Source organism: Diuraphis noxia, unplaced genomic scaffold, assembly GCF_037042655.1.
Source record: "Diuraphis noxia isolate RWA-SAM2 unplaced genomic scaffold, SU_Dnox_SAM2 contig0001, whole genome shotgun sequence".
Taxonomy (NCBI): domain Eukaryota; kingdom Metazoa; phylum Arthropoda; class Insecta; order Hemiptera; family Aphididae; genus Diuraphis; species Diuraphis noxia.
In genome coordinates this window covers 56,665,724-56,692,408 of record NW_028301711.1, presented here as the reverse complement: position 1 = coordinate 56,692,408, position 26,685 = coordinate 56,665,724, and the positions used below count along the sequence as shown (strand labels likewise).

The 26,685-nt window shown below is 28.0% G+C and overlaps 1 protein-coding gene across 2 annotated transcripts; it reads right to left on the bottom strand.

The window, feature by feature from the left end:
• Positions 1-10,086: 10,086 nt before the first annotated feature.
• On the bottom strand, positions 10,087-26,389 carry Asx (transcriptional regulator additional sex combs). Of its 2 annotated transcripts, XM_089216048.1 has the most exons (12): positions 25,968-26,389; positions 25,403-25,895; positions 20,246-20,358; positions 19,794-20,000; positions 16,017-16,326; positions 15,783-15,939; positions 14,769-15,125; positions 14,180-14,393; positions 13,760-14,103; positions 13,480-13,673; positions 13,284-13,419; positions 10,087-12,935 (listed from the first exon to the last, which is right to left on the bottom strand). In XM_089216048.1, exons 3-12 carry the CDS (start codon positions 20,334-20,336, stop codon positions 12,636-12,638), a joined length of 2,310 nt encoding a protein of 769 aa, XP_089072174.1. In that variant the 5' UTR covers positions 20,337-20,358; positions 25,403-25,895; positions 25,968-26,389; the 3' UTR covers positions 10,087-12,635. The 2 variants fall into 2 exon arrangements, with proteins under 2 accessions (XP_089072174.1, XP_089072173.1); XM_089216047.1 differs by having other exon boundaries at positions 25,403-26,389.
• Positions 26,390-26,685: the final 296 nt, after the last annotated feature.

The window sequence follows — 26,685 nt, the reverse complement described above, 5'->3', positions numbered from 1 at the left end:
TAATGTATATTGTACACATATATGCAGAATGTAAAATTTTAAAGGGATTAGATATTTTAACGAAGATAACCAATGTTAGTTATTTAGTTGTAATTCTAAAATATTATTATATTCATGAATACTTAAAACATTCAAAATACCTGTATCATTGTGCCCGTTATGACATTTTTAAATTCAATGTTTAGGCACAAATTAATTCAACCTACCTATTGGCTATTACCAACAGAAAATGAATTTACTTTAATAGTAATAATATCATAAAATATACCTATTAATAAAAGCTGACACACCAGCTCACAGCGGCGTAGCCAGGATTTTTTTTCGTGGGGGGATCAATTTTTTAGCTGTGCATTAAATACCTATACTAGCACGGCCGAAGCTATAGAAAACTAACAAAATAAAGATTTTACAATTTAAAATTAGTAAAATACAATTTAAGACTTTTTGAGCGAATATAACATACCGTTAAAATAATTTTTAAATTTTCTTAACATTTCGGCCCCCCGGCTGCAGCCCCCTCAGCCCCTCCTGGCTAAGCCACTGTGGCAGCTCAGAAACCTAACCTGGTCTTTCAATGCATTATTGATTTATCATGAATTCAAATTTCACATAATAATTGTATGTATATTTTAAGATAATATACGCCATTTTATTAGCTTTTAAATTGATCTTTTTGTCAAATTCCGTATAATATGTTCACTAGGTACCCAAAATCTGCACGCATGACTTTTAAGGCCTTATCCACTCAGTTGTATTTATTATTACCAAGGCTATGAATTTAATACACTTAAAAACTATTAAATATGCATGCATTATATGCACTAAAATCTTACAAAATATGCATAAAAATATGCTCTAAAACTTCTCAAAATATGCAAAAAAAAACTACAAAAATTTAACTTTTATTTATATTTTCTTCATTAAGTACCTATAATTTTTTTATTAATTTTAGTTTAAATATTAGTATTGTTACTTCTTGGTATGAGTATATGAGTTATTGATCTTGACTAATCTTGGTCTTCGTCGTATTCCTGTTAATTGACTAAACTTTGTCGAAATATCTTGTACAATTTCAATAGCTTCAGATAAGAGAATACCTTGCTTTTGAAGACGCGTTATAGCTATAGGAAGACATGAGAAATTTAAATGCATGTAAGCCAAACTTACCTTCATTTGATTAGCTTTAAAATATTTTTGAGAATTTTTGATAGAAAGTGCATCATTTTCATAAAAACATTCGACAATTTGTTTTACAGTTTCGAAGTTTTCGCTATAAAATATATTGCGGCAGAAATCCACGTGCCCCAACGTGTTACGTGTCAAAATAAGTTCGGGAGGTAGTGGTATATGTGGTGCATCAGTATGAAATTTCTGAACACGATAATGCGCTTATTTTTTAAATACTCTTTTGACATTTGCGACCAGTTTATCGACTTTTGGAAATTGAATGAGAAATTGTTTGGCAGTTCTATGCAATCCATGAGAAGTACAAGTTACATGAACCATTTTTGTATACAACACTTTTAATGTATCACCTGCATTCGTCATATAAGGCCGATTGACCGAAAAATTATTGCCCAAGTTCCGTGGCCATTGTGATCATCATTATTATTATATATACATTAAAAGATAATAATATACAACACACTAAAAATATTCATATACATTATACAGCGACGATGGCTGCAGTGACGTGTTTCGAGTCGTCGTATGATTTCCCGCGCTTGAGTGTTCGGCGACGACTCTTCCACCGCAGACGGATTTTTAAAATTTTTTTTTTTTTGCATTTCCACCCCTCGACTGCCCACTCTACCATTACAAATCCGCCATTACGACTTCCCCTCCGTTCCACGTATACGCAGCAGTTAGCATGCGCCTCGGCCGCCGTTCCGGAGTTTCCGCTCGGTTGCGCGTGTTACATTCCCGGGGTGGTTGTCAATGCGTCAAACTATTACGCGTTTGACTCCATTAACTCGGAATTTGCATAATAAACTTGCCGCCACCCGACTCATTTGCATAAACGTTTATACATCTATACATATACATATAAGTATATAATATCAGCCAAACACGTGAAATGTATTACGCATAATAATATATGATTTTCGTGTACCCAAAACGCGCGAGCGTATATATACACAATATTATATACGTTGAAATGATTATGAATATTATTATCGCGTATAATAAATTGATACCGTGACGACTTTAATTGAAACTGAGTGCTCCGCGCGAATAATATGCGAGACAGACTGACGGCCGGGGGTGCGTAGTGCATACGACAACAAGGAAGTGGCGATCGAAGGGTAGAGTAGAAGCAGTAGTAGAAGTAGCGTAAGAAGAGGAAGCAGAGGCGGAGGAGGACGATGGAGACCGCCGCACGTAATATAATATAAAAATATTTTTGACTGCGCGCGCTCTGTATAATTCAATATCATTATTATATTTATACGTAGCTAGTGTATAGTTGGTTCGGTGTGGTGACGCGGCGCGTGGCGACAACGGAAGTGATTTAAAGTGGCGGTGGCGGCAACGATCCTCCACGACCCCGCCGCTCAGCGTCACGGACGGAAAGAGAATTATTGTTATCATCGAAATCCGTCACAAAGACGTTTTTGTAACAACAACTAAACCGGACCAGCGTAAACATAATGGATTATAAGTCATTACTAATATAATATTATTGAAATGTTATAAATTATAAATCCAACGCTTTGCACAGGAAAAATCAGTTTTCCGCATAGGCCTTTTAAATTTTCTTTATATTAATATAAGATATTTTATACAACAATAATTTATAAAGATCCACACAGACACAATCACACTGATATTTGAAATGTTTAAGCTTTATTTTAATTTGATTGGCACTGTCACGCATATCGCAGATAGTAGTTTATTCATCTTCCAGAACTTAAAATAATAATGATTGATAGCCACAATAGGTAATTAGCATAATATGTAATCACAGATATTTCTACCTACTTTTCAACTGCACAAAATGTATAAATCATACGTCCTATCTCCTATTTAATTGTATTAATTGATTTAAAATTTTTTTGGATAATGGTTATGTGGGTATGTGGGTTCTATGAAGTTATGTTTTCAATAGTACAAAATATGTTCCCAACATCCCAACCGTCAGTTGAAAATAATGGTAAATATAAGTTGCGTCCTGATAAAAAGATCTAGATAACAACATACATGATGAGTTGCGCGTGGCTCGTGTTTCTAAAATTAGTCTCCGGCAAAGTCCGACAAAGATAACAAATTTTAGTAAGTTATATAATAATTATATTTTTGTCGGTTTCCATTGTTCACAATCTGACTGTCAACAACTGTAGATACATATTACATACACATGTTAGTTCACCGATAACCGTTCTATACGACTATTGTACTGTAGGCACCAATAATAGTTACCTACTGATTTTTTCATAAACTGAAAATAACGAATAAAATGTTTTGTCAAAAAAATAAAACATTAAACTTGATTGGTGAATATAAATTTTGTTTTCATAAATACTTAAAAAAATACATCGAACTTCGATGTTGCACTGTCAAAACGTTTAAGTGCTTTGCAAAATTTAACAATCTTAATTTTGTAATATTGAAAGTCGTAATTGACATAATTATGAACCACTATCAGAAAATATTTTCACTAGACAAAAAAACTCGGCAATAACTTGAAACGAAAGACAATTATTGACGACATGTTTGCCAGGTCATAACAAATACAACATTTTGAACTGAAAAATTACTGCTGCAAAATATACTGTCTGGCCTTTTATTCAAATTAAGAGATGTAGATTCCACCTGGAACAAAGTTGGTGCAGAAAATCCAACAGCTGTGGCTTTGGCTTAATACCGATTACAAAAACAAAAATACTGAAATAAGTAATTTTTTACAACTATTTATTTAAATCTGCAAAATATTGCAAATTGTTTTACCAAAGACATTATGGCAATACAACCACAAGATGCTCTAGTATTAGAATTTACAAACTAAGTATTAGAATTATACATAAAACATGACGCTGACTTTTAACCAAAAATATGGGTAGAATATTTATCATTTACATTACGCATGACTAACAATTGAAAATCATTCCATAGAAAATTAAAAAGTTCATTTATAATTCTTAGCATCCAAATATTTTTGATTTTATTGAAAATGTAAAAAAGCATTCAAAGTTATCCTTACATAGCGTTACAGAGTCAAGGCACCAAAAACAGAAGAATGATTGAAAAAGAAGGATATATATTTTTTTTTAATGGAAGAGCTAGAAACTAAAAAATAAATCAAATTGAATTTATGAGGCAACTGTAATCCAAATTTTTATCTACTTCAATATAAACTTATAATAAATAATAAATTAATAACAACTCAAACTGAATTTATTACCGTCGTCAAATTTGTACCCACATCAATATAAATTAGTAAAAATAATTTTTTTTCAAAATACCCTACATTTTTAACCATACCTACCAATATTATAAGTTATAACAGTAATTATATTGACATTTCTAAGGGCCATTCTTACAATGCTCGGTTAGTGCCTGATAACACTAACTGGAAGAATTTATCATGAGTTAACCGATAGAATTCTACCGGTTAGTCTTAACCGACACTCAACCGGACATTGTAAGAACGGCCTTTAAGGCCTTTAAATCAGCTAAAATGGGAAGGAAAATATTAGCATACATTTAATATGAAAATAAAAAGTCGCAATTCACATATGAAAAAAACAACCGGGACGCAATTTACATCAAAATAGTACATTAGGATGCAACTTTCATTTACCTGAAAATAAAAATTATTATATTATACAGTATACGCTTATGCGGTATTGTAGATTCCTCCTTAGTTCTTAAAAATGATCTCATTACGTAGGTACTGACTATTATTGCGTGTATTTATAATTTGAATAATTTGATAATGCCCTATTGCTCCATGTAAGTATTTAAATGCTCTGTAGTATGATATTGTTATAATATTTAGTAACGACATTAATTTAAAAAAAAAAATAATAATTTTATATAGACCTCGATCTTGTTATCTGCAGATAAAGCTTTTTAAAGGTTACCGTTCAAATTCTTAAATCGACAGCAATCGTAGAAATACATACGAATAAACCCGGTACTATTGACCACTAAAAAAAAATGTTTTTGAAAAAGCCAAAATTTGGTGGTGTGATATCGGTACCTGCATTTTAAATAAAATGGAATAGTTAATTCATATTTAAAAACAGGATGTTTTGGCTATAATAATCGGAATACCTACTATAATATCTATAGATAGGTACCTAAAAGTTTTTGACAAAATAGATTTTATTTTTTTTTTGTAATTCAAAATCAAATTTTCAAGTATAGACTTAAAAGCTTCATCAGAAATATATATTTTTAAATTCCTTTTTCAAGATATGATACATTTTCAAAATGCCGTGGCTCTTATTGAGCTATTTATTGTAATTTTAAATTTACATATTTATAAATGAAAAAATATTTGTTTGTAAGTCAAAAAGCTCAAAAATGTAAGTAATATAAAGTTTTTCATTTCCTCGTAGATCGTTCCTAAAGTAATTTAAAAATATATCACAAATATAGTCATATTATTAGGCGTTTGACTATTAAGTACTACGCAAAGCAAGCGGTCCACAGCATTATAGGTTAAATGTCAGCCCCATCAATCGAAGACTAAAACGTGGTCATCCCCATGATGTCCTAAAGTAGCTTATCTTCAACCTAGTTAGTTATTACATTATATTATGTTAATACCTTTTTTATAAATAGCCAAAAAAAAAAAATTGTACTTTATATAACCAAGTTAAAATGATTTTGTCAGGAAAACTTTATAATTAATAAAAAAAAAAAAAAAAACTATTAAGTATAGGTAGGTAGTACTAATAAGGTAGTACCTTATTTTATTATTTTCTATACACAATGCAATTGTTCAATTCATTAGAATTTAGTACAAGATCCTTCATAAGCTGTTGTTATTGGTGAATAGTAACAAAAAAAAAAATTAAATGTAAATCCACAATATTTTTTGCTTTTTTAAAATTAATTAAAACATAGAAACATATAGGCCATTAGGTGGTTATTTTTAGTAGGTTCTTTTAACTCTGAGGGAGAGTGCGGTTGGTTTGGATTTGGAACACGTGTATGTGTGGCGAAGTGTTTGTAGTGGTCACCCAGCCGTGAACTGGTAGTGACGGCCGGTGCGTTGACTCAATCAACGTTGCGCGAGTACCTAATTGCAACAAATTTTTATAGTTGTTCAACAAAGTCCAACAATCCAGCAACAAATTTGATGGATTGGTTGGATCGTTGTCTGCTTAAATTGCACAGTCAAGTTCACAAGGGTAAATTGTTTTATTCTGAAATAAACAGTTTTGGGAACATCAACAATTGTTTCGATTAAAGCAATGTAAATTTTTGAATGAATTAAAATTAATTTAAATAAATCCTATAGTTTTTTCGAGTGATATTATAAATGTTTATATTATTTTAAGTGATTTTAAAATAGGTTAGGTATATTGTATAATATGTAGCCATGTAAGTACCTATGACTTAAAGTAATATAAAATATTCATTGATACGGAAATGCACGAGTAAATCAGTAAAGAAAATGGGGAATCGTAAGTTCCTACACGAGAGTAACAGGTAGACAATTACATACGTTAATTCCTACATATGTGATGTGTAAGTTCCAACACGAAAAAAAAAAAGGTACGCGTGTTAGTTCCTACAAGGCGGAAGACAGGTACCTATGTTATAGTTCCTACACGACGAAAAACAGGTACATGTGTAAGTTCCTACACGGTAAAAAAAGGTACACGTGTAAGTTCCTACACTAGGAATATTATAAGTTATCAATCTAATAACAGACGGTTAAAGTGGGGAAAAATTCCAGAGGGGACTAATGTCTCCATAAAGTTTTAAGCGTTCCATATATAATTTTAGGTATAATATGTCTAATGTATAAAATCCTAATTTGTTAAAGAGGACGCTTTTAACCGCCGTCAGAGGTAAGGGGACTAAGTCCTCCTGCGCCCCCCCCCCCCCCACTTTAACCCCTGATAACAGTTATTTCATTATTTTTAAAATTATTAAATATTATATAGAATGGATAAGTACGTAAGTTCCCACACGAACAAAAATACACTTGTACGTAAGTTCATACACGAAAAAAAAATTATACCAAACGCCAAGGCTGGGCACAGAAAAGTAACTTAACTTAATTTAAAGTTAAAATTTTCTTATTTTCAAAATAAAAATTTCAAACACATTATAATGTTTATATAAATTGATTATAATTTTAACTTTTAATTCGTTAATGCTCAGCCTTGCCAAACACAAACTTCCTTCCCGCTTTATTCAGACTTAGGACTGACAAATAACTTATATAACTTTTATAACTTAAAAATAATTATACACAGTATGACACTATGACTATGTGAAGTGTTTGAGCTTTCGCAATAAACCAAATAAAATTTGATTTTTTTTCTATTACCTATTATTATTATTTTATACCTAAAAAAATTGAATTGGATTTTTTTTATCTAATACAAAACCAAAACAAATTTCAAGTTGTCATTCCTAAGTCTTAATAACTTAACTTTTTCTGTGTGGGAACTTACGTACGGCAGTAATTTTTTTCGTACCAAAGCAGTCTATTATTTATTGAAGTAAATGTAAATAAATTATATAAAATATTATAATCACTAAATAATTAAATAAAAGGTAATAGGTAGTTAAATATATTTTAAAATCACACAATTTTAAACATAATGAAATTTATTCACAGTCAATGTCCAATTATGGACAATTTGATTAGGTATCTGGGAAAATTATTAATGAATAAATTTGTTATAAATTTATAATATAACATTAGGTACTTGCATACTTATATGTAAAACAATAAACGAGTTAATAAAAAAATAAAAAAATAACTAATCTGGCGACTGAATATTTGTGATATTGGTAACGATAATTAATATTATTTATTTATTTATTTTTATAATATTATGACTACAGTCTAGTTACGATGAGATCCATCAATGTGTTGAAAATTCAAACAATATTGAGAGATAGATAAAATTTATTTAATTTAGACTTTCAGGATAAAACATCATTAATATATAAATATTAATATGATAGTCAAAATGTTAAATAACTTCAATTTTAAGAACTGAATTAAACCTAAAGCGAAAAGATAGAACATATCATCTGTAGGAGGTAGGATCAGTAGTCTGATAAGATCGACTAGAACTAATGCAATTAATATAAGAACCCACTTAAACCTAATATACTTATTAACTTATTCAGTGAAAGAATCAAAGAAATGAAAAATACAATTTTTAAATCATATTTGACCAATAAATCTGAGTTTAATTAATATGTTGATTAACTGTTGTGGAAAATTACACATGAAGATATCTTACATCCACTATGACATCGGCACCTAGGTGAGCAGAGAACAAGAAAACCTCACAGTGATAATTGCTATTATGAAGGTCTGTTTCTATTAAACTTCATACCTAATACAAAGACTAAATAGTCTGAACTATGGTCTTAGATTAATAACAGCCACTACTGTCAAGTAGATAGTTAGAGTGAGAAAATTGACTACCCTTTGTTAATTTGAATTAGTCATTGACACCTAAGCTAAATTTTAACCTATTTCATTTTAAAAAGATATACTACAATAGAATGCTAATAATTATATTATAGTGTATCTTAGTGACTTCACTATTACCATTTAGGCACCAGTAGTCTGTTATTCTGTTTTTGACAGTTAGATAGTTAAAATGTTAAATTTTACATATCTATGTATTGTTAATAAAATTATAACCTATACTAGTCTACCTAATGGAACTCAACTTGCTATACTCCGTACCACGAGAGAACGCATACGGCTGGCGCATCCGAATGATTGCGCTCCGTCGTACCGAGGCCAAATTTCCCCTACCATACCACCAGAGAACGCATAAGGCAATCAGCACATGTGCGAAAACGACGAGTTTTGGTCGGCCGCCGTATGCGTTCTCTCGTGGTACGGAGTATATACAAATACTAACACTAAGCATAGAAAGAAAAATTCCTGAAGCCTGAAAGTAGGGTCAAATGGGGTAATTGTAAATAAATTTTGTTACTTTTTAATATTTTTTTTATTTTCTAAATTATAATTAACAATACATTTTCTTTCTCATCAAAACCATTCATAAACATATCCTAGGCTTATAAAATTTCCTACACAAGACCAGAGTATTAAATCACTTAAGAAAAAATAAAATAATTTACATATGCCCCATTTATTTGGGGTAAATGTAAACAATGATTTCACGTTATAAGAGTGAAATAGAATCTGGATCTGGGGCATATGTAAACAACCTGTATTACCTTTTATTTAACGTATTATCACATAACCTCAAAATGTTATAAGTTTCATTGATTCACTATATCAATATACGTTCATACCTTCATGTTATTAATATGAAATACATTAAAAATGATTGGTTAATTTCTTATGATTATTATTTACAAATGCCCCGATTTACAATTACCCCATTTGACCCTATGGAATTTAAATTTTTTATAAAAATATTGACAAAAAATTAAAACAATTTTAACTAAAATTATTGTAAATACCTATGTACTTATTTAATATTTAACATAATATAAAAATAATGTTTTTAATTGCTACTTGCTTGGATGAAATAAGTATTATTTATTTATTATTTATTGCCAGTATTATGCAAGTAATGGCGATATTTAATTTCAAGTTAAAAAAAGGTCTGCTATACACATATTTTTACTATACAGTTACATAGATTCTCCAATAATACAATCATATTATGATAAAATGTATACATAATTTAAAAAAACATCAATATTAAAAATTAAAATTTTTCAGCAAAACCCATTGTTTGCCCGGTTTGTCCTTTGATTTTGACCAACGATTCAGTAAGTTCATCATATGTTGCAACCATTACAAAAAATAACAAGTTGAACAATTATTCTTCATGACATTGTGCAATATGATCATTAGAACATAAATATTTTAGACAAATAATTAAACACAAATTTAATACACTTAATAATCGTATATTATTTCTATTCATAATACAGTAAATTAACATTACAGTAGCATAAACAGAATGAGAATCAATGTATTTATGTACAGTTTATATTTAACCTAAATAAATGCTTAATTTTTTAGTATCTAGTAGGTATTTTTATAAAACTAAATAAAAAAAAAAAAAACATCATATATATTTTATTTTATAACATCAAATATCTTATTTATATTAGATGAAAAAATAATAATAATCAACAAATAAAATTTGTATTTAATATTTTTTCTGAAAAATAAATGGTTGCTTAATTATGTGTGTATAATGTAAATTTATAAATGATACATAATAAAATAATATGAGGAAATTATATTGAAAAAAAATATAAAGAATATCACTAAATCCTATATTTTTTATCAAATAATTGTTTATTAATTTTTTTTTAATTAGGACACATTAAATATTCATTAAAAAGTAAATAAAAAAAAAAAAACAAAAACTTAACGAAAATATTATCAATTATGGAGTACTTAATATCAATTTAGATTTTTGTTTTCCTATTGTGAACCCATAACTAATAAGATACATCATTTTAAGAGAGATATTACAAAAAATATGAAAAATCTGTTTTTGTTGTGTATATAATGTTGTCGACAAGTGATCATAATAATAGTTACGCATATATTTTTCAAATAGATATTACACTATAATTGATTAACGGTTACATAAAAGAGTAAAATGGGTTTAACATTGTTACATTAATACAATTGAAATTTGAAAAAAAAAAAGATTTATTAAGATAACACAATTCCATCACCGAAATATTATGCATATTTAAGTTAATTTTCTTTTGCTTGAACAGTTAATAACAGATCATTTAATTTCAATAAATTTATACAGTCACTCATTACTGGTTAATACTTAGATTATAGTTGATTAATGGTAAATCATAATGATGACAAGTAAAATTAAATCTTAACTTTGAATGTAATAAGTACCTGTATATTTTACATAACTGTAAGCAAATATTTTCTAGGTATCACTATTTACATATTGTTTTTGTACCACTGACCCCGTATTTTAATACAAACTGGACTTCAATAACTGAAATAAAGCTAGTAATCATCATTAAATACATGTATAATATATATAGGCACGTAATATATGGAATTATTCAATATAATAATTAAGACAGTCATTGTAATTTGATTATTTAAATTGGAATATGGTGGTGGGGGAGTGCAATATTTTTTTAACTATAATAAATCCATTTTATAATATTATATACATTTTAAAAGAATAATTCTATTGACATTATATTTTTGAGCTTTAGAGAAGAAACGAGAACATTTCTAAATACTCTATATTATCACATAATGGACAAAAATATAGAAACATAGTCTTGTACACCACACAAGTTTGAATTAAGCTCTTAACTTATAAATGTTTTCAGTTATAACCAATTAAACTTTAATAAAAAAATATATATATAAATATATATATATTATTAAATTTATTAAAAAAATTGAAAAATTTGAGATTGACAACTTAAAAATTAAATATAATTATATTAATAACAAAGTCATATAAAACATGGTGTCATTGTTTTATCAATTATCAGAAGAATATTTAAAGACAAATGAAAAACAAATATAATTATGAATAATGTACTAGTGATAGGCTATTATACATTTTAATACATAACAATATTAATAAGTTTGGACTTATATAAAATGCTTTAATTAATTGTTTAATAATTTAAATGCTATACTTATACAAGGTAATTTTTAATTTAATATTAAAGGTATTTACATTTTGAAAACTAAATTCATTTAATAAGAAATAAAGTTTCTAGAAAACTCAACCTCATTGATGCATTAATTATATTTTTGTCTAAATTGTTTATAAATAATTATTAGTTTATATAATTAACATGTTACCATGAGCTAATTTTATTACAAATGAGATGATACGGAACAATCATGCAAAATGTTCACATAATTAATGAGATATTATTTGATTTGTATATTATATGGTTACTAATTATTATGGGTAGTGATTTAACTTAAGTTTTAGAAATAAATAACAGATGTTTAAAAATTACCTTATAAGTACACATGATTATTATCAGAATGGGAGTAAAATCTATATACATTTTAATTAAATTTATGATTTATTAATTTTGATAAATTTGACTTTGAAATTTATTTAAATAAATAAATAATTAATTTTAATCTTATTTATATTTGCATTTGTGTAATTGGAGATATAATGGTCAATGAGAGTGAACAATTAAATAAGCTAAGAATTAGTATTTATTGATAATGTTTGTAAATACTTTAGCTTTATGAAAACCAACTTATATATATATATAACAATATAATTAGGACTGAAGGTTTGAAAAAATAAAATTAAACAAATTAAATATAGGCAATACGTTAATTAATAAAAATAATAATTTATCAACTGTATACTTCATAAATTTATGGAAAACCTGATTAAAATTTAGCCTGTGTTACATTTTATGATAATATTTTTAATATCAAACTTTGAGCTTTATTATCGAATAAGACATGTAACACAAAGTTTAGAAGGACCAATGCAATCGTCATGACAAAACGCTCCACATTTCTTACATACTACCATAGCGTTAAGACTACATGAACAATCATTTGATTGCTGTGACTGACCATAGGTAGATACTTGTATACCTACACTTGCTGGTCTTCCACCATTCAAAATTGGCGGTATTTTATTATTGGTCGGAGGAGCACTAGATGATCGGCGTATGCCTGTTATTCCACCAGATCTCTGGACCAACAGGTACTGCCCCATTTGTTTTTCGGTTAATTGTTGTTGCTATAAAATTATAATAAAAACAGCTTTAACTTATAACTCATTTCATAAAGAACCTTCTTAACAATAGGAAAATAAAAATATTGAATTAATTGATTTAAATCCATTCCAAAATTCAAAATGTTATTGAAGATAAAATACACGATCAAAGATGATGACTAAATGTTATTATCAAAAAAACGCTTGACCATTTTATATAGCTAAAAAATTTTTTTTGAGTGATAATTAAAATACACAATTATTAAAAATTGATGCAACTGAGAAAAAATTAATCAATTTTTTTTGGATATATTAAATAATTATTTAATAAGAATGATAATAACATTAACATGTTTATTACTTAGTACTTACATCAGATGTATATGGTGGTCCAACAGACATTGTTACAGGAATGCCACGAGAAGATGCAAACACATGTCTAACAACTAAAGGTTGTGAACTGCTGTTGATATTTATGTTCCTTATTGGTTTTGGCCCATTTCGTAAACTAATATACAATTTTAAAATTAGTTCTCAATAATTATTCACAAAATATTATTTTATTTACATAGAGGTTTTGCCAATTAATATTGCAGGTGGTGGTTTCAGTTGACACCTAAGTTGATTACGATTAGGACTATTTTGTATAACAGCTTGGCATATTTGGTAACTTCTTTCTAAATTTATAGCACCAGGTGGTTGTGGTTGCTTCACTGTTGATCTACCGCTAGTTCTACTTGATCCGCTGTTACCTGAGCTCACCTTTAAAGCACAAAAATAATTTAAATTTTTGACACAATACAATTTTATGTTTCAACAATACTGAGAAAAAATAGTATAACTCTTACTTGTGATTGTGATTTGATTGATGACACATAAGTTTGGTGAACTGGACGATCAGAAGGCGCTGATGTGATATTAGATATTGTGTTGATAAATGAAAAATCATTAGAGATATTAGACTCGAAAGGAGTTTGAAGTAACGGAGATATAGATAAAGATGGTGTACTAGGTAATGGCGAACTGTTAGAAGAAGTAATAACAAGAGGCTGAATAGGCATTTGAACAACCACAGGCGGAGAAATGTTTTTTGGAAGTTCTCGAATAATATTCATATTATTTTCATTTGGCCCATTAGACGGAATTTGATTAGTTGTTGAGTTTACATCCTCTATTTTTGGAGTTAAAGTAACTGAAAATACATTTACACATATAAAAATAGTTTATATATAAAAATGTAAACGTATGACTTTAATTAAAAAATATACCTTCCAACTCCAATTGGACTTCACTTTCACTTTGTTCTTTTACTTTTGAAGTAGAAACACAATCATATTCTGGAATTAATGAGCCAAGATCATCATTCATTAACGAAGACCAGTTTTTAATCACTGATGTTTCATCCAAATTTACATCCTCTATTTTATCAACATCGGTTATAAATTCATCTTTCAATGGAATATCCATCATAATGTCTTCATCCTAAATGGATAAACACATAAATTTAAATAAAATTATAAAATTAATATTTTTTTAAACATAAAATAACGTGATCAAACAGTTTGATACACTAATGCCACGTCCACAAAAATAACTTCATTAATTTAATGGATTAACCATAGGCCTTAAAAACCATGTTTAAAAAACTGATAGTACCTGGTATGATATTTTATTTTAATTGTTATTAATATATATAATTATATATATATATATATATATATATATATATATATATATATATATATATATATATATATATATATATATAAGACATTGTAAAAAAAAATACCATATTATTTTCATAATTTGATATTTTTAATAATTATTATGGCATATTAAATATTGTCAAGTATTTACTTTTGGTAAAACCAATTCCTCCATTAATGGTTTTATTGCAGAATCAGTCGTGGAATCAACAGAATCCCAAGGTAATTTAAATTTATTATCTTCAATTTTAATATCATCAGATGATGAACATGTGGTTGGTATTGTAGTTGTTGCGGTTGTTGCTGTAGTAGTAGTAATTGTAGTCGTTGTTGTTGTCGTCTCTTTTATTGTTCCTGTGATGGCATTTATTGGTAAATCCTTAGAAACTGTAATAACAGGTTGTGTGTTTACTGGAACAGTGATAGTTTCGGTTTTTTTATGCTTTGAAACAGTCACATTTGAATTTGATAGTCTATTTTCACCCCAGATAGGTTCAAAATACTTTAACTGAAATTGAAAATCCATTATATTAAAACATACTCAATTATATAAAATTAGTAACATTAATAAAGGTTAATGTAAAGTCATGGTTATAAATTTTTATGCAATGTTATTGTCTTAATTTAAAACAGCATTATTTTTTTCATAAATACACTCCTCAATTTATCAACTTTAAAGTTAATAATTTTAAATTAAATTAAATTATTTTTTAGTTCATGAATAGAAATCATAAATGTGCATTCATTAGTAAAGAAATTAATCATTAACAATTATTATTATTAAATTAAATAGCATACATTTTTTACTTAAATAATATTATAAATCATTATAACAACATATAGCTGGAATTTTAACTTTACACTAGTACATTTTTTTTCAATTAATTATTTAATGCACAGTTAGTGTGGCCAACTTGAAACAAAACAAAATTTAAAAATATAAATTAGTGATAACAAAATTTGTATAGGTTCCTCAAAATTGAAATTAATAATTATGATCGAACTGTATACAAAAAAAAAAAAAAACGTTTTTCTGTTAAGTAAATATATGTTTTTTCCCCTATTGAACTTCATTCATTCACAATATGCGTTAAGATACAAAACCTCTACACTAATAAAATAACATTTAAAATGTATTCTCAAATAAAATTATTCAATAACTAACTTTAAATGGATCTAGTTTGCTTTTTTCACGATCAATATCCATTTTCATTTTTTGCTGATTTTCAGGCGTAAACTCCCCTTCTGATAGTCTATCAGTCCATTCAAGACAAGCTTGAGCAAAGAACTCATTATTTAAAACAGATGAGTTTAATAATGGCCTAAAAATCAAAAGAATCATTGTTTTATCTTAAATATATTATTCTTGAGATATAATATTTAACATGAGTACACAAACCGGAAATCAGATTGAGTATCACTTATATTTTCCCTATCAACATGTGGTAACATTTGAATTAGTTTATGTTGATAGAGACGGGGTAGCATTGAAAAAGTTTGCGTATTCAAAAGTGATCTTAAATTAACTTGTGCTAGAACAGAATCTGGCGTTTCTAAATCAACACAACCTTCAGCCTTTACTTGCTGTAATTGAGCAGCAGCTGACAATCGTTTAGATCCGGGGCGTTTACGTGGTTTTACTAAACTAAATCCTGGAATAGATGATAACACTTCCAACATTGTAGGTACTCTAGATTCATCTTCAATGGCTGTAAAACACAATTTAAAATCTTAAAAATTATCTGTTTTATAGACAATAATAATGAACTCTAAAAATAAAATATATTTTTTATAGTTAATAAATAAAGATATGATTTTTTAAATACTTAAAATTCACTTAGGACTTCCTTAAGATAGCAACATTTTATCAATTAAATCAACAAGTGGTATAGATGAATAAAAGTTGTAATTGAAAAATTATTATTATGATATGTATTATGTTCAATGATAGTATTATGTACAATTTTAACAAATCATTGTAATGAATAAAAAAATTACAGATTATAATAGTTTATAATTGGTAACATATTTTGCCAACCACTGTTAGCATTAAATATACAATTTTGAAAAAACACATTCATTGGTTTTTGATTAAATACATTTTAATTTTAGCCTATCTACCTCTAGAAAAAAATATAAAATAGTATCGATTACATACCTATAAAGCATTTCATACTTTTAGGTATAATTCTATATCGGGCATTGTTAATAGTAATTCATATATAATACATTACTTTAAAAAAATAGCTTCACAAGAATTTTTCACTAATAACATAAATTATTTTTAATTAGGTATTTGGAAAGATAATAATAAAAAAATAAAAAAATAATGCACTTATACTTTTTAAGAATAATTTTAATTCATGCATTTTTACAAGCTAATATTTTTAGCTCTATTCTTAGACTTAATATGACCTAATTTGACAAAGATCTATTGATTATTTTCAATAGAAATGATGGACTACCCCAATTTATAGTTAATTGAAAATGTGATTTGTGGTGTATGAAAAAGTTTTGTGTGAAAGGAACTGTGTACCAAGGTTGTATTTAAATGAACTAAAAACAAGAAGCATTCCTTACGAGGATGCTATCCATGTGATTGTTGTTTTTTAACCTAATTTCTATTCGCTAGATTTAATAATATGCTGTTAGTATTATTATAAGAGTGAATTGAACAATTATGTAACTTTTAGGTAAGATTATTATCTATACTTAAACTTTGGATTATATTCAATACTTAAATTTTCAAGTAAAATATGAACATATTTAATTTGTGATATTCCACATACTCATGTATTGCTTGAAAATTAAAATATCGTAAAAATTAAAAATACTTAAGATATTCTTACCTAAAAAATTTATTAAAGTAAATTAATTCTAATATCAAAACTAACAGCACACTATTGGAACTAGTGAATTAAAACTAAGTTAAAGGACAACAAACGTATGGATAGCATTCTTTTAATATAATTGGTAAGTGTGAACTAACATTATAGATTAGGCATATTAATTTTCTAGGTCCATTGAATTCTTATGGACATAAAAATATATACTCATTATTTTTATTGTATTTGCAATATTTTGTTGGGTAGTTCCAACCAGGAGTACAACAAAATCAAAAATAGTTTGAATACTCAGTCATAGGCAGTTATCTTTATTCTGTGGTAAAGCTATGAATTATCATAGTATCATTGGCTAACTTTCCCTAACATAACTGCTGGCAGCTCAGTTATCAGTATTCATGCACAAATTTGGGCATTTTTTATCCTGAATAGAGAATAATATTAGGTATAAATAAATTGTACTAAGAATTAGAAACATCAATTTGATATGTTATGCATAAGACAGAGACAATATAGTCTGGTATTTTTAATTAGAATCATCAGCAGCTTTTAAATACATGATTAATATCTAGATATATAAGACAGTAGTTACCATATCATTTATATTGTATTCTACAAGAGAACATGCTGGTTATGCACATCCCTCCATTTCATCCTACTATCCAAAACCAGTTTCTTTAGAGCAGGTGTAAAGTGGGGATGCGCAAATAAACAGATTTTGGTCAAGTAGCAGCATGTTCTCTCGTGAAATAGAGTATAAAACATCAAACGACAAGAAAAAAAGACAATCTATACAAGCTGTATGGAAAATCGAATACACTAGTATACTTGCTTAGATACATATATAAAACTTAAGACCATAATATACTATAACAAGTTCTCACTGATACCATACACAAAAAAAACCATTTAAGTACACCACAATCAATAAAATTATGCATTAGAGAAAGACATTTAGAAGGTTAACACAAATTCGTCAGTTGAACAGACGTTCAACACAAATTCGACACAATGACATAGACATGATTTCTGAAAGGAAAGGGAAATAAAAAAAAAACTTAGTTTTATGAGATATTCGTGTGTAAATATTTTCACAAATTGTAAATAATTAAATATGATGACTCAGTCTACGGTGTGTATCTTACCCCAGTATAGAAAATGTTAACAGATTATATAAAAATAGTACAACCACGCTATTGGCTTGAAATTTTCAATGTTGATTTCAAATCTTGTGATTTATAAGCAGTATAAGCCATGGTAGCTTTATGTATAAAGATCAAAGACCCTGTAGGCTGAATTCACTGAGCGGATGGGTAAAGTTTCACAGATTATGTGGAATCATCTGGCAGTTATGCAAATTTCACTTTCATAAGTTAATTAAACACCGTAGGACGACACTATTGACTTGATATTTCACAATTTGAGTAGGCATGTTATGGGCTATAGACCCTGACAATTTTATTTTAAGTTTAACACTTGAGAAGTCCTTAGTACAATTAAAGACGGCTGAAGTTTGATCGAAATCACCCGTCATTTATTGCAAATTTACGCTTAAAAATTAATTTGAAACTTAAAAGTTGTCCAATAGTTTTGAAACTCACACCATTAGATAACACATGATTTTGGCTACTATATCTGTTAGTTTAATGTATAAGGATACAAATCCCTGTCGTCAAACACAAATATATGTTAATATGACAAAATATTACATTATAGTGCATTCTACATAATGTAAGCAAAAACAAAAAAAGCCTATGGAAAGGTTACCTCCATGTCCCCCCTTGTATATACCACATTTAAGCAAAAAAAAAAATTGTAATAGTATTTATTAAAGCAGTTAAATGTTAATGGTTTTTTTTCAAATTACCTACATTTTACAGTTAGTCAACAAAAAATTTGAATACATCAATAAAGTTAATAAATAAACATTAATTTCATTTCAAATATTCTACTGGTTTGAACCTATTAAATAAAATTGCATTTAAAAACATGTAATTTGGCCGGGTACACACCAATGCTATATACCGACTGCAATAACCTGATCGCTTGTTTCGCCCTGTGCTGGTGTGCACCCGGACTAATAGCACCACATTTATATTATGAAAATAAACAAAAAACTTATTTTTAGTATTGAAAAATTATAATTAATTTAACTGGGACAGTTGAAAACTATAATAACACTATTAACTTAATACAATATAGTCGGAAATACGACAAGTGAACTCCTAATCGGTTGTAACATAATTTTAGTTTATGACCTTTTAAATACCCAGCCTTCCTTCATTTTGTAATTACTATTAAATGTATAACTGTTTAAATATAATTATATTTACTGTTAATTTGATTGGAGGGGAGTATAATTCTTGGAAGAGGAGCTACATTTCCAGCAGCAATAGTAGTGTTTTTGCGCCTTCGTTTAGCCTGTTGTCGTAAAGCATGTTTCATTACTGTTTTTGAACCGGAACTTTTAGCATTAACTCCTCTAGTTACTTTTGAAATACTCCAAACATTATCATCTTCATTAGACACCTTATCATTTTCTGAAAAAAAAAAATAGTTCAAGATTTAAATTTTTTTTTTATTAATGCTACCCTCGGCAACATGGGCCATTGGGTTTAACGTGAGAAATATATATAAAGGGGGAAAAAAAATTACATGAATCTTACTGGGTAAGATTTAAATTATTAAGGTCCATTGGCCCTAAATAATCTAAATTAAATTATAGAACAACAAGCATTAAAATAGTTTAATCCTTAATTTGTGACACTTAGTTTTAATTTCATACCTTTAAGTTTCTGAAGTTTAACTGGCGTTAATGATGTGTTGGAATCGCCAGAAGAAAGAATTGTCCTTTTTCTGTCCTCCATTTTATTCATTTCATAATATTATGTCATATACCTAAAAATAAAAATAAATATATTATCTCAATTGCAATACAAATTATTTTGCTTAAATTCATAAAGATACTCGAAGGATTTTTATAGTTAATTATTACAACAGTGAATATTTGTAAGATTTTATGTTTGTTTAATGATTTAATTACAAACCCTGGTTACAAATTATTAGATCAATGAAATAATAAGTTTTAGAAAAAGTAATTAAAATGTAATACATTTCAATATTTCAATCAAAAAACAATAATTGTATTGGTTTAACAATAATATATGTTTGTTTTGTTTATGGCCACATTCTGGAACAGTAAAACTGCGTAAATTGATTTTGAGGGTGGTTTCTGGAAGCAAATTTAATATTATAATTGGTCGCCGTCATGAGTGCTTCTTATTTTGAACAGAGAATAGTTGATTATTTTTTTAAATAAAAACATTTATTTGTTTATATAAGCATTATAAATTCAAATTTAGAAGGAATTCGTCAGAATCCCAAGTAAAAACTAAATCTAAATAACATAATTTTATTTATGAGTGTATCATTTTAACAAAATTGCATATTGAAACATACCCTAAATAAATGATTTCTTTTACCTTTGTAATTTGTTGTAGGTAATTTTTTTTTTTTTAAGTTATTTTAACAATTTTCAATTTTTTGGTATCATGTAAATTATTATTTTTTTAAATAAAATTGAGTTTAAAAAATATTAGGGCTAATTTTAAGCTATTTACACCACAATTCTAGAGTAAATGTGTTTTGCTTGAAAAGTTCAAAATTATAATAGGTATAAGATTATAATATTAGAAAATGTCATTGAAAATAAAGTGATACACAGTTTCCAGTTTGAATCATTTTTTATACATATTCAATAATAGTTATATCATTAAATTCAACATTAACCTAATTATTAAAGTGGCTTACTCAAATGATAACAAAGTATACTTGAAACATACTATACAGTAAAGTTATTTCTCAGAATTTTTATAAATTAATATCTAAAATGTAATTATTTTATCTAGATAACTAAAACAAGTTTTTTATCAAGATTAACTATGTACTTAGCAATTCAAGAATATTATATAATATATTAGAAAGAGTGGGTAGAATAATAACTGTATGAAATCAATTAAAACCTTGTTATCAAAAAACAACTATGAATGAAAATGTTAAAAACCAGAGCAACATAGTTTATTTTAATTTTTAGTTTATAAGACTACTATTTTTTATGGCACTTTTTTAGATATTACATGTATTTGTGGTAAGCTATTATGTTAATAGTAGTCTAGATTTTTGGTAGGTATATTTTAAAATATAATTTAATACTTTTGGATTTAAATTAATTTAGCTGTGATATATAATTAATGTATGTATTATTATAATGGGATAAGAAATCATGGAATATTTATTTATATCAATAAAATTGATCGATGTCCATAATGTCATGTCCTTTAGATAGGCATTGCGCAGATTATGTATCAGTCAAAAAAGGCAGCCACAAGGGCCCTTATTGAATACTTATACTCGTTTTTGTTTTTTTTTAATGTCTGTTCGATAGATAGGTATTAAAAAATTGTTTTATATATGGATAGAAAAAGAATTTTTAGTGGAGGTAATGGTATAAAACTATCACTAGATAGCTACATTATTTAGGTAACAACTGATTATTTTTTCAATTTATTGATTGAAATTAGTTAAATTGTAACTTATACCGATTTTGTAAATTTAATTTAATAAATTCTACAGCTAAAAACAAAATGCTGGTGACCTAAAATACCATTATTTATCAGCATAAGTTAGGACTGCCATTTGTTATAAATCATATTGGTTTCCAATAAAAAAGTCTCACGTCTTCAAAAATGTTCAGTTTTATCAAAACCCATCCCATTTATTTTTTGAATGTTTATATTTATTTCAGAAATGATAAGTCATGTAGTATAAACATTTTCAATCAAATGATTTGACATTATTCTTATTTTTAGTTGTTTATTCTGCGTTAATTGATCAAAATACCTAGATAGAGCTATACATTTTAGTTTTTTTTTAGGTGGTTCTAAGCATTCAGATAATTGAAAATATAGTACCAAAAAAAAAAAGTTATTTAAAAAATTGTTTCTTAGTTAATTCATGGTGGAAAACTGACATTACAGGTCATTTCAAAACAAATATATTTATATATACCTATACTTTGTAATCAAAATTTAGTTGAACTATTTGTGATTTTTATAGTTATAGGTATATTATTATAGAATATAACTGTATATATTTATAAATATAATAAATTGTTAAGAACAGGTAACTGATTGAAAGGAATCAATAAAAAAGACACATACAACATTTTCAAGAGATATGGCACAACTATTTCAATGTTTTGTATGTTAACAATATTTTTACTTTATTTTTAAACTATTAATTATATTCTAAAAGAATTTAAATTAAGAGCGTATATTATAGGCAGGGCCGTATTTAGGAATTTGACACCAAAGGGCAAAAAAAAAAATACGCCTCATTAATCATTATACAAAATACAAATTTAAATTATAAAAAAATTAGCCGCCCTTTCCTACTCAGCCGCCCGGGGCAACAGTACCCTGTAGCTCCCCCCTAAATACGGCCCTGATTATAGGTGATCAATAACGAAACAATAACGTCTTTGATAATAATATTATTGAAAAAAACAGGTTTGCAGCATGCAGGTCAGCTTTAAGACTAACATGCTTATAACTTTACTATGACATGGTTGCGGTGGGAAACTGGTCCATTAGCGGCGCAATGAGGTATGTTTTTATTTTTCGTCGAGTATAGGCATCCTTATATAATTTAATTGAAAAAGTAAATTTTTTTTTTAACATTTATTCAAAATTAAGGCATTGTAAAAAAACTTAAGAGGACGCTACACAATTATTTGTTGTCTCCATCTTACAAGTGCATAATATAACAAATTTACGCTCAGTAGATCACGTTTAGTTTCGTTAGTTTAAAAATTAGAGTGATTCGACATATTATGAAACTTGATGTTAAGAACATTAACTTTATTTGTATGTGGATTTTTTTTACGATAGTTCAATTTTATAACAAGTTATGCGTATATAAAAAATGTAAATTAAAAATGCTCATAATTCACTTCGAAACTAAATTATCCTCAAAATTATCATTAGAAAACCCATAAACAAACACAGATAATGTTACCATCGAGTTTCATAATAGGTCAACTTACTTTAATTTTTAAACTAACGGAATTAAATGTGATCTGCTCAGCATACATTTGCTATGTTACGCACTTGTAAGACAGAGACATAAAATATGTGTGTAGCGTCCTCTTAAGGCAATAAAAAAAAAAAAAAAAAATATCTACTTATGAAAGTATGAAACAATATTATAGCATCAAATCCACCTCAAAAACAATAGATATTATTAATACATGTAAAGATAAAGATGTATAATTTTTATATTTTTAACAGCAAATTTTATTTTATTTCAAACATCAACAAAATATATTTTATTTATTAATTATTATTAATTTTTTAATTAAATATGGGCTTGACCCAAAGTACAGTAGGTAAGTAGTTGGTAGTATAATAAAGATAAATACTCGATAATAGATATAATTCTAATCTGTTAAGTATATTAAAAAAATACATTTTGATGTGATTAGATGGATTAAAAAACATACTTTTGGATGAATTTTAAATAAGTAGGTGGCAATCGTAATTATTTAAAAAAATGTATATGTAACTCTCAAGTATTTGCAATCTACTTACCTACTAGCACCTAATTAATCAAGAGTATCTAAATTAACTAGAATAAACAAACAGTAGCTATTTATTATAAAAGTTAATTAGGTAATAAGAAATCTTTTTAAAACCCTTCAATTAATTATAGTATAAGGTAGAAACTAATAAAACATTTACACAAATTACTTCTTGGTTACATATTATTTAATCAATTTGGTAGAGGTAGCTTTTATATATTTAATAATTATTTGATAACATCTAAAAATTATTATGGTTCAAGTGTAATTTGAGTACACATGTGAACACCAAGTTTTTCAGGTTTTAAAAATAGATAGTTTAAAAAAAAACATTTTTGGAACTTTCAAGTTTTAAGCCTTGGTATACTATTAATATATATTAATATACAATTAATGTTAAATTGATAATTATTAATTTAGTCTTCACATTTTAATTCAAACAATAACTCGTAAAGGACATCACACACTGCAGCGGTAAAATGTGTCCGGCTTCATTTTGCCACTACCACTACTGCTGTAGTGTGTACGGGCCTTAACATGTTGACTGCCATGTGGCCGCAGGCAGCCACAAGAATATTTATCATTAGTACACCAAGGACATTTTTCAGTGTCATTATAAATTTGTATAACTATTATATACTATTGAATTTGAAAATTATGTTTATTACATAAAAATAAATAAAATTATTCCTGCTACGCCACAGCGCATTTTCTAGATCACTGTTGTAGTGTAAAAGAAAATTTAATAATATAAATACAAAATTAATTTACAGCAACCCGTGGCCACATGACAACCTATGAATGATATAGTGCGGCAGCCGGCGGTTTAAAAATAATCAATACCTAATAACTTTTATACGGACGCCGGCAGCCACATGGCAGTCAACGAGTTAATAACTAGATCAACATCACAAAGCTTAAAATATAAAATAAGTGTGATCATTTGAAAATTTAATTGAAAATATGTAAATAGTACAACCAAACATTTAGGCACCTATGTACAAATAAAAAAACAAATAAAAGATTACACCAAAATAATTAAATTCATTAAACAATGACGCAAATAAAAATAATTAATGATAAAATGTAAAGCATTGAAGATCATAAAACCAAATAGGAAAGTCTAAATGAGATATATTTTTTTAAGTATTTATATTATTTGAGTATACTCAAAACTATAACACAGCACCAACAAAATACTGGGCTCTCTAAAAAAAAAAACAATTCTCACAGTACGTACCTAGCTGAGATTAATATTAAACAACACCACAAGAGTACTAAATATAGGTATATTATTATACTGACCAGTTTTTAAGAGAAGTTACTCAGTGATGGCGAATGGCACGTACTCGTGGGGAAATAAGTAACTGTAGCCGGACAAATATCGACAGTCGGTAGAGAAGTTGTTGAGGTGAGTGGCCGATAAAATTTTTAGACAGAGGATTGTTAACTATGGTGCTTTGATGACAACCCAGCTTCCAGATGGATGGCAGTGAATGCGGCGACCAAACGTCCGTCCAAGCAAACGGATAACACGTGTCGTCATGCGTATTCTTGGAGGCGACAGAGGCGGTTTTTGTCGTTGTTTTCTTCTTCTTCGTCGTCGTCGTTGTCTTCTTGTTGTTGTCGCCGGGTCCGTCGTTTACGCATTTCGTAGAGAACCGTTTTTTGAACGCTGAACGCCGTGCGCGCAGTACAATAACAATCGCATATTATTGTCTCCGGGCCGAGTCATGTGAGACGAAATCGACCGATCGGACGACAAAACGAAAAGCAGAAGATCACAAGAACGAGAGAACTGAGAAAAAAAAACCAATAACTATTTATTGATTACAATAAAATAACGTATGCCGATCGACCGACGCCGTACCAACTATGTGCGCGCGTAATTCACGTTCGTTATCGTTAACGGACGCGTTGCCGTATCGTCTGCTCCTTGTCGAAGTACGACGCGTATAACGACTATAACGTAATATCAACTAACAGACACTACACAATTATTACAAGAACACCGGCCACGGTGCGTGTGTGCGTGCAGGACGCAGGTTCACTATGCGCGAATAATATTATAAAATATATGTATTATATTTTATTATTATTTGAATAGTAATAATAGTAATAATAATATAATACAATATTATACGTTGTTGGAAGTGAAAAAAAAAAAAAAATAATAATAATAATATTATCTACGCGAGTTATCAGCGAATGGGCCAAAACTCACGGACGAAAGACGAAACGCGGCGGCGGTGAGAACGTCGTCGCTGCGTACAATACAACCACTACGGATGCGGGTGCCGTCAGAGTGGGGGTAATCGTCCGTGTTGCCGCCGTGCCTTCGGTGTTTGTGTGTTATTATTATTGTGAAATTCCGCCGTAGATGTGTGCGCAGCGCTCGACTCAACGACGGCGGTGGCTATGATAATAATATTATTATTGTATGCTGTTGCGTGCGAAACCTGCGACAGCGGCGATGCCGACCGAAACGATCCGAGCGGAGTCGGTTGGCGTTTTTTTCTTCTCGTTTTTATTACCTACCTGCCTATACGGCTGTAATGCTTTACATATTACCTACCTATTATATACAT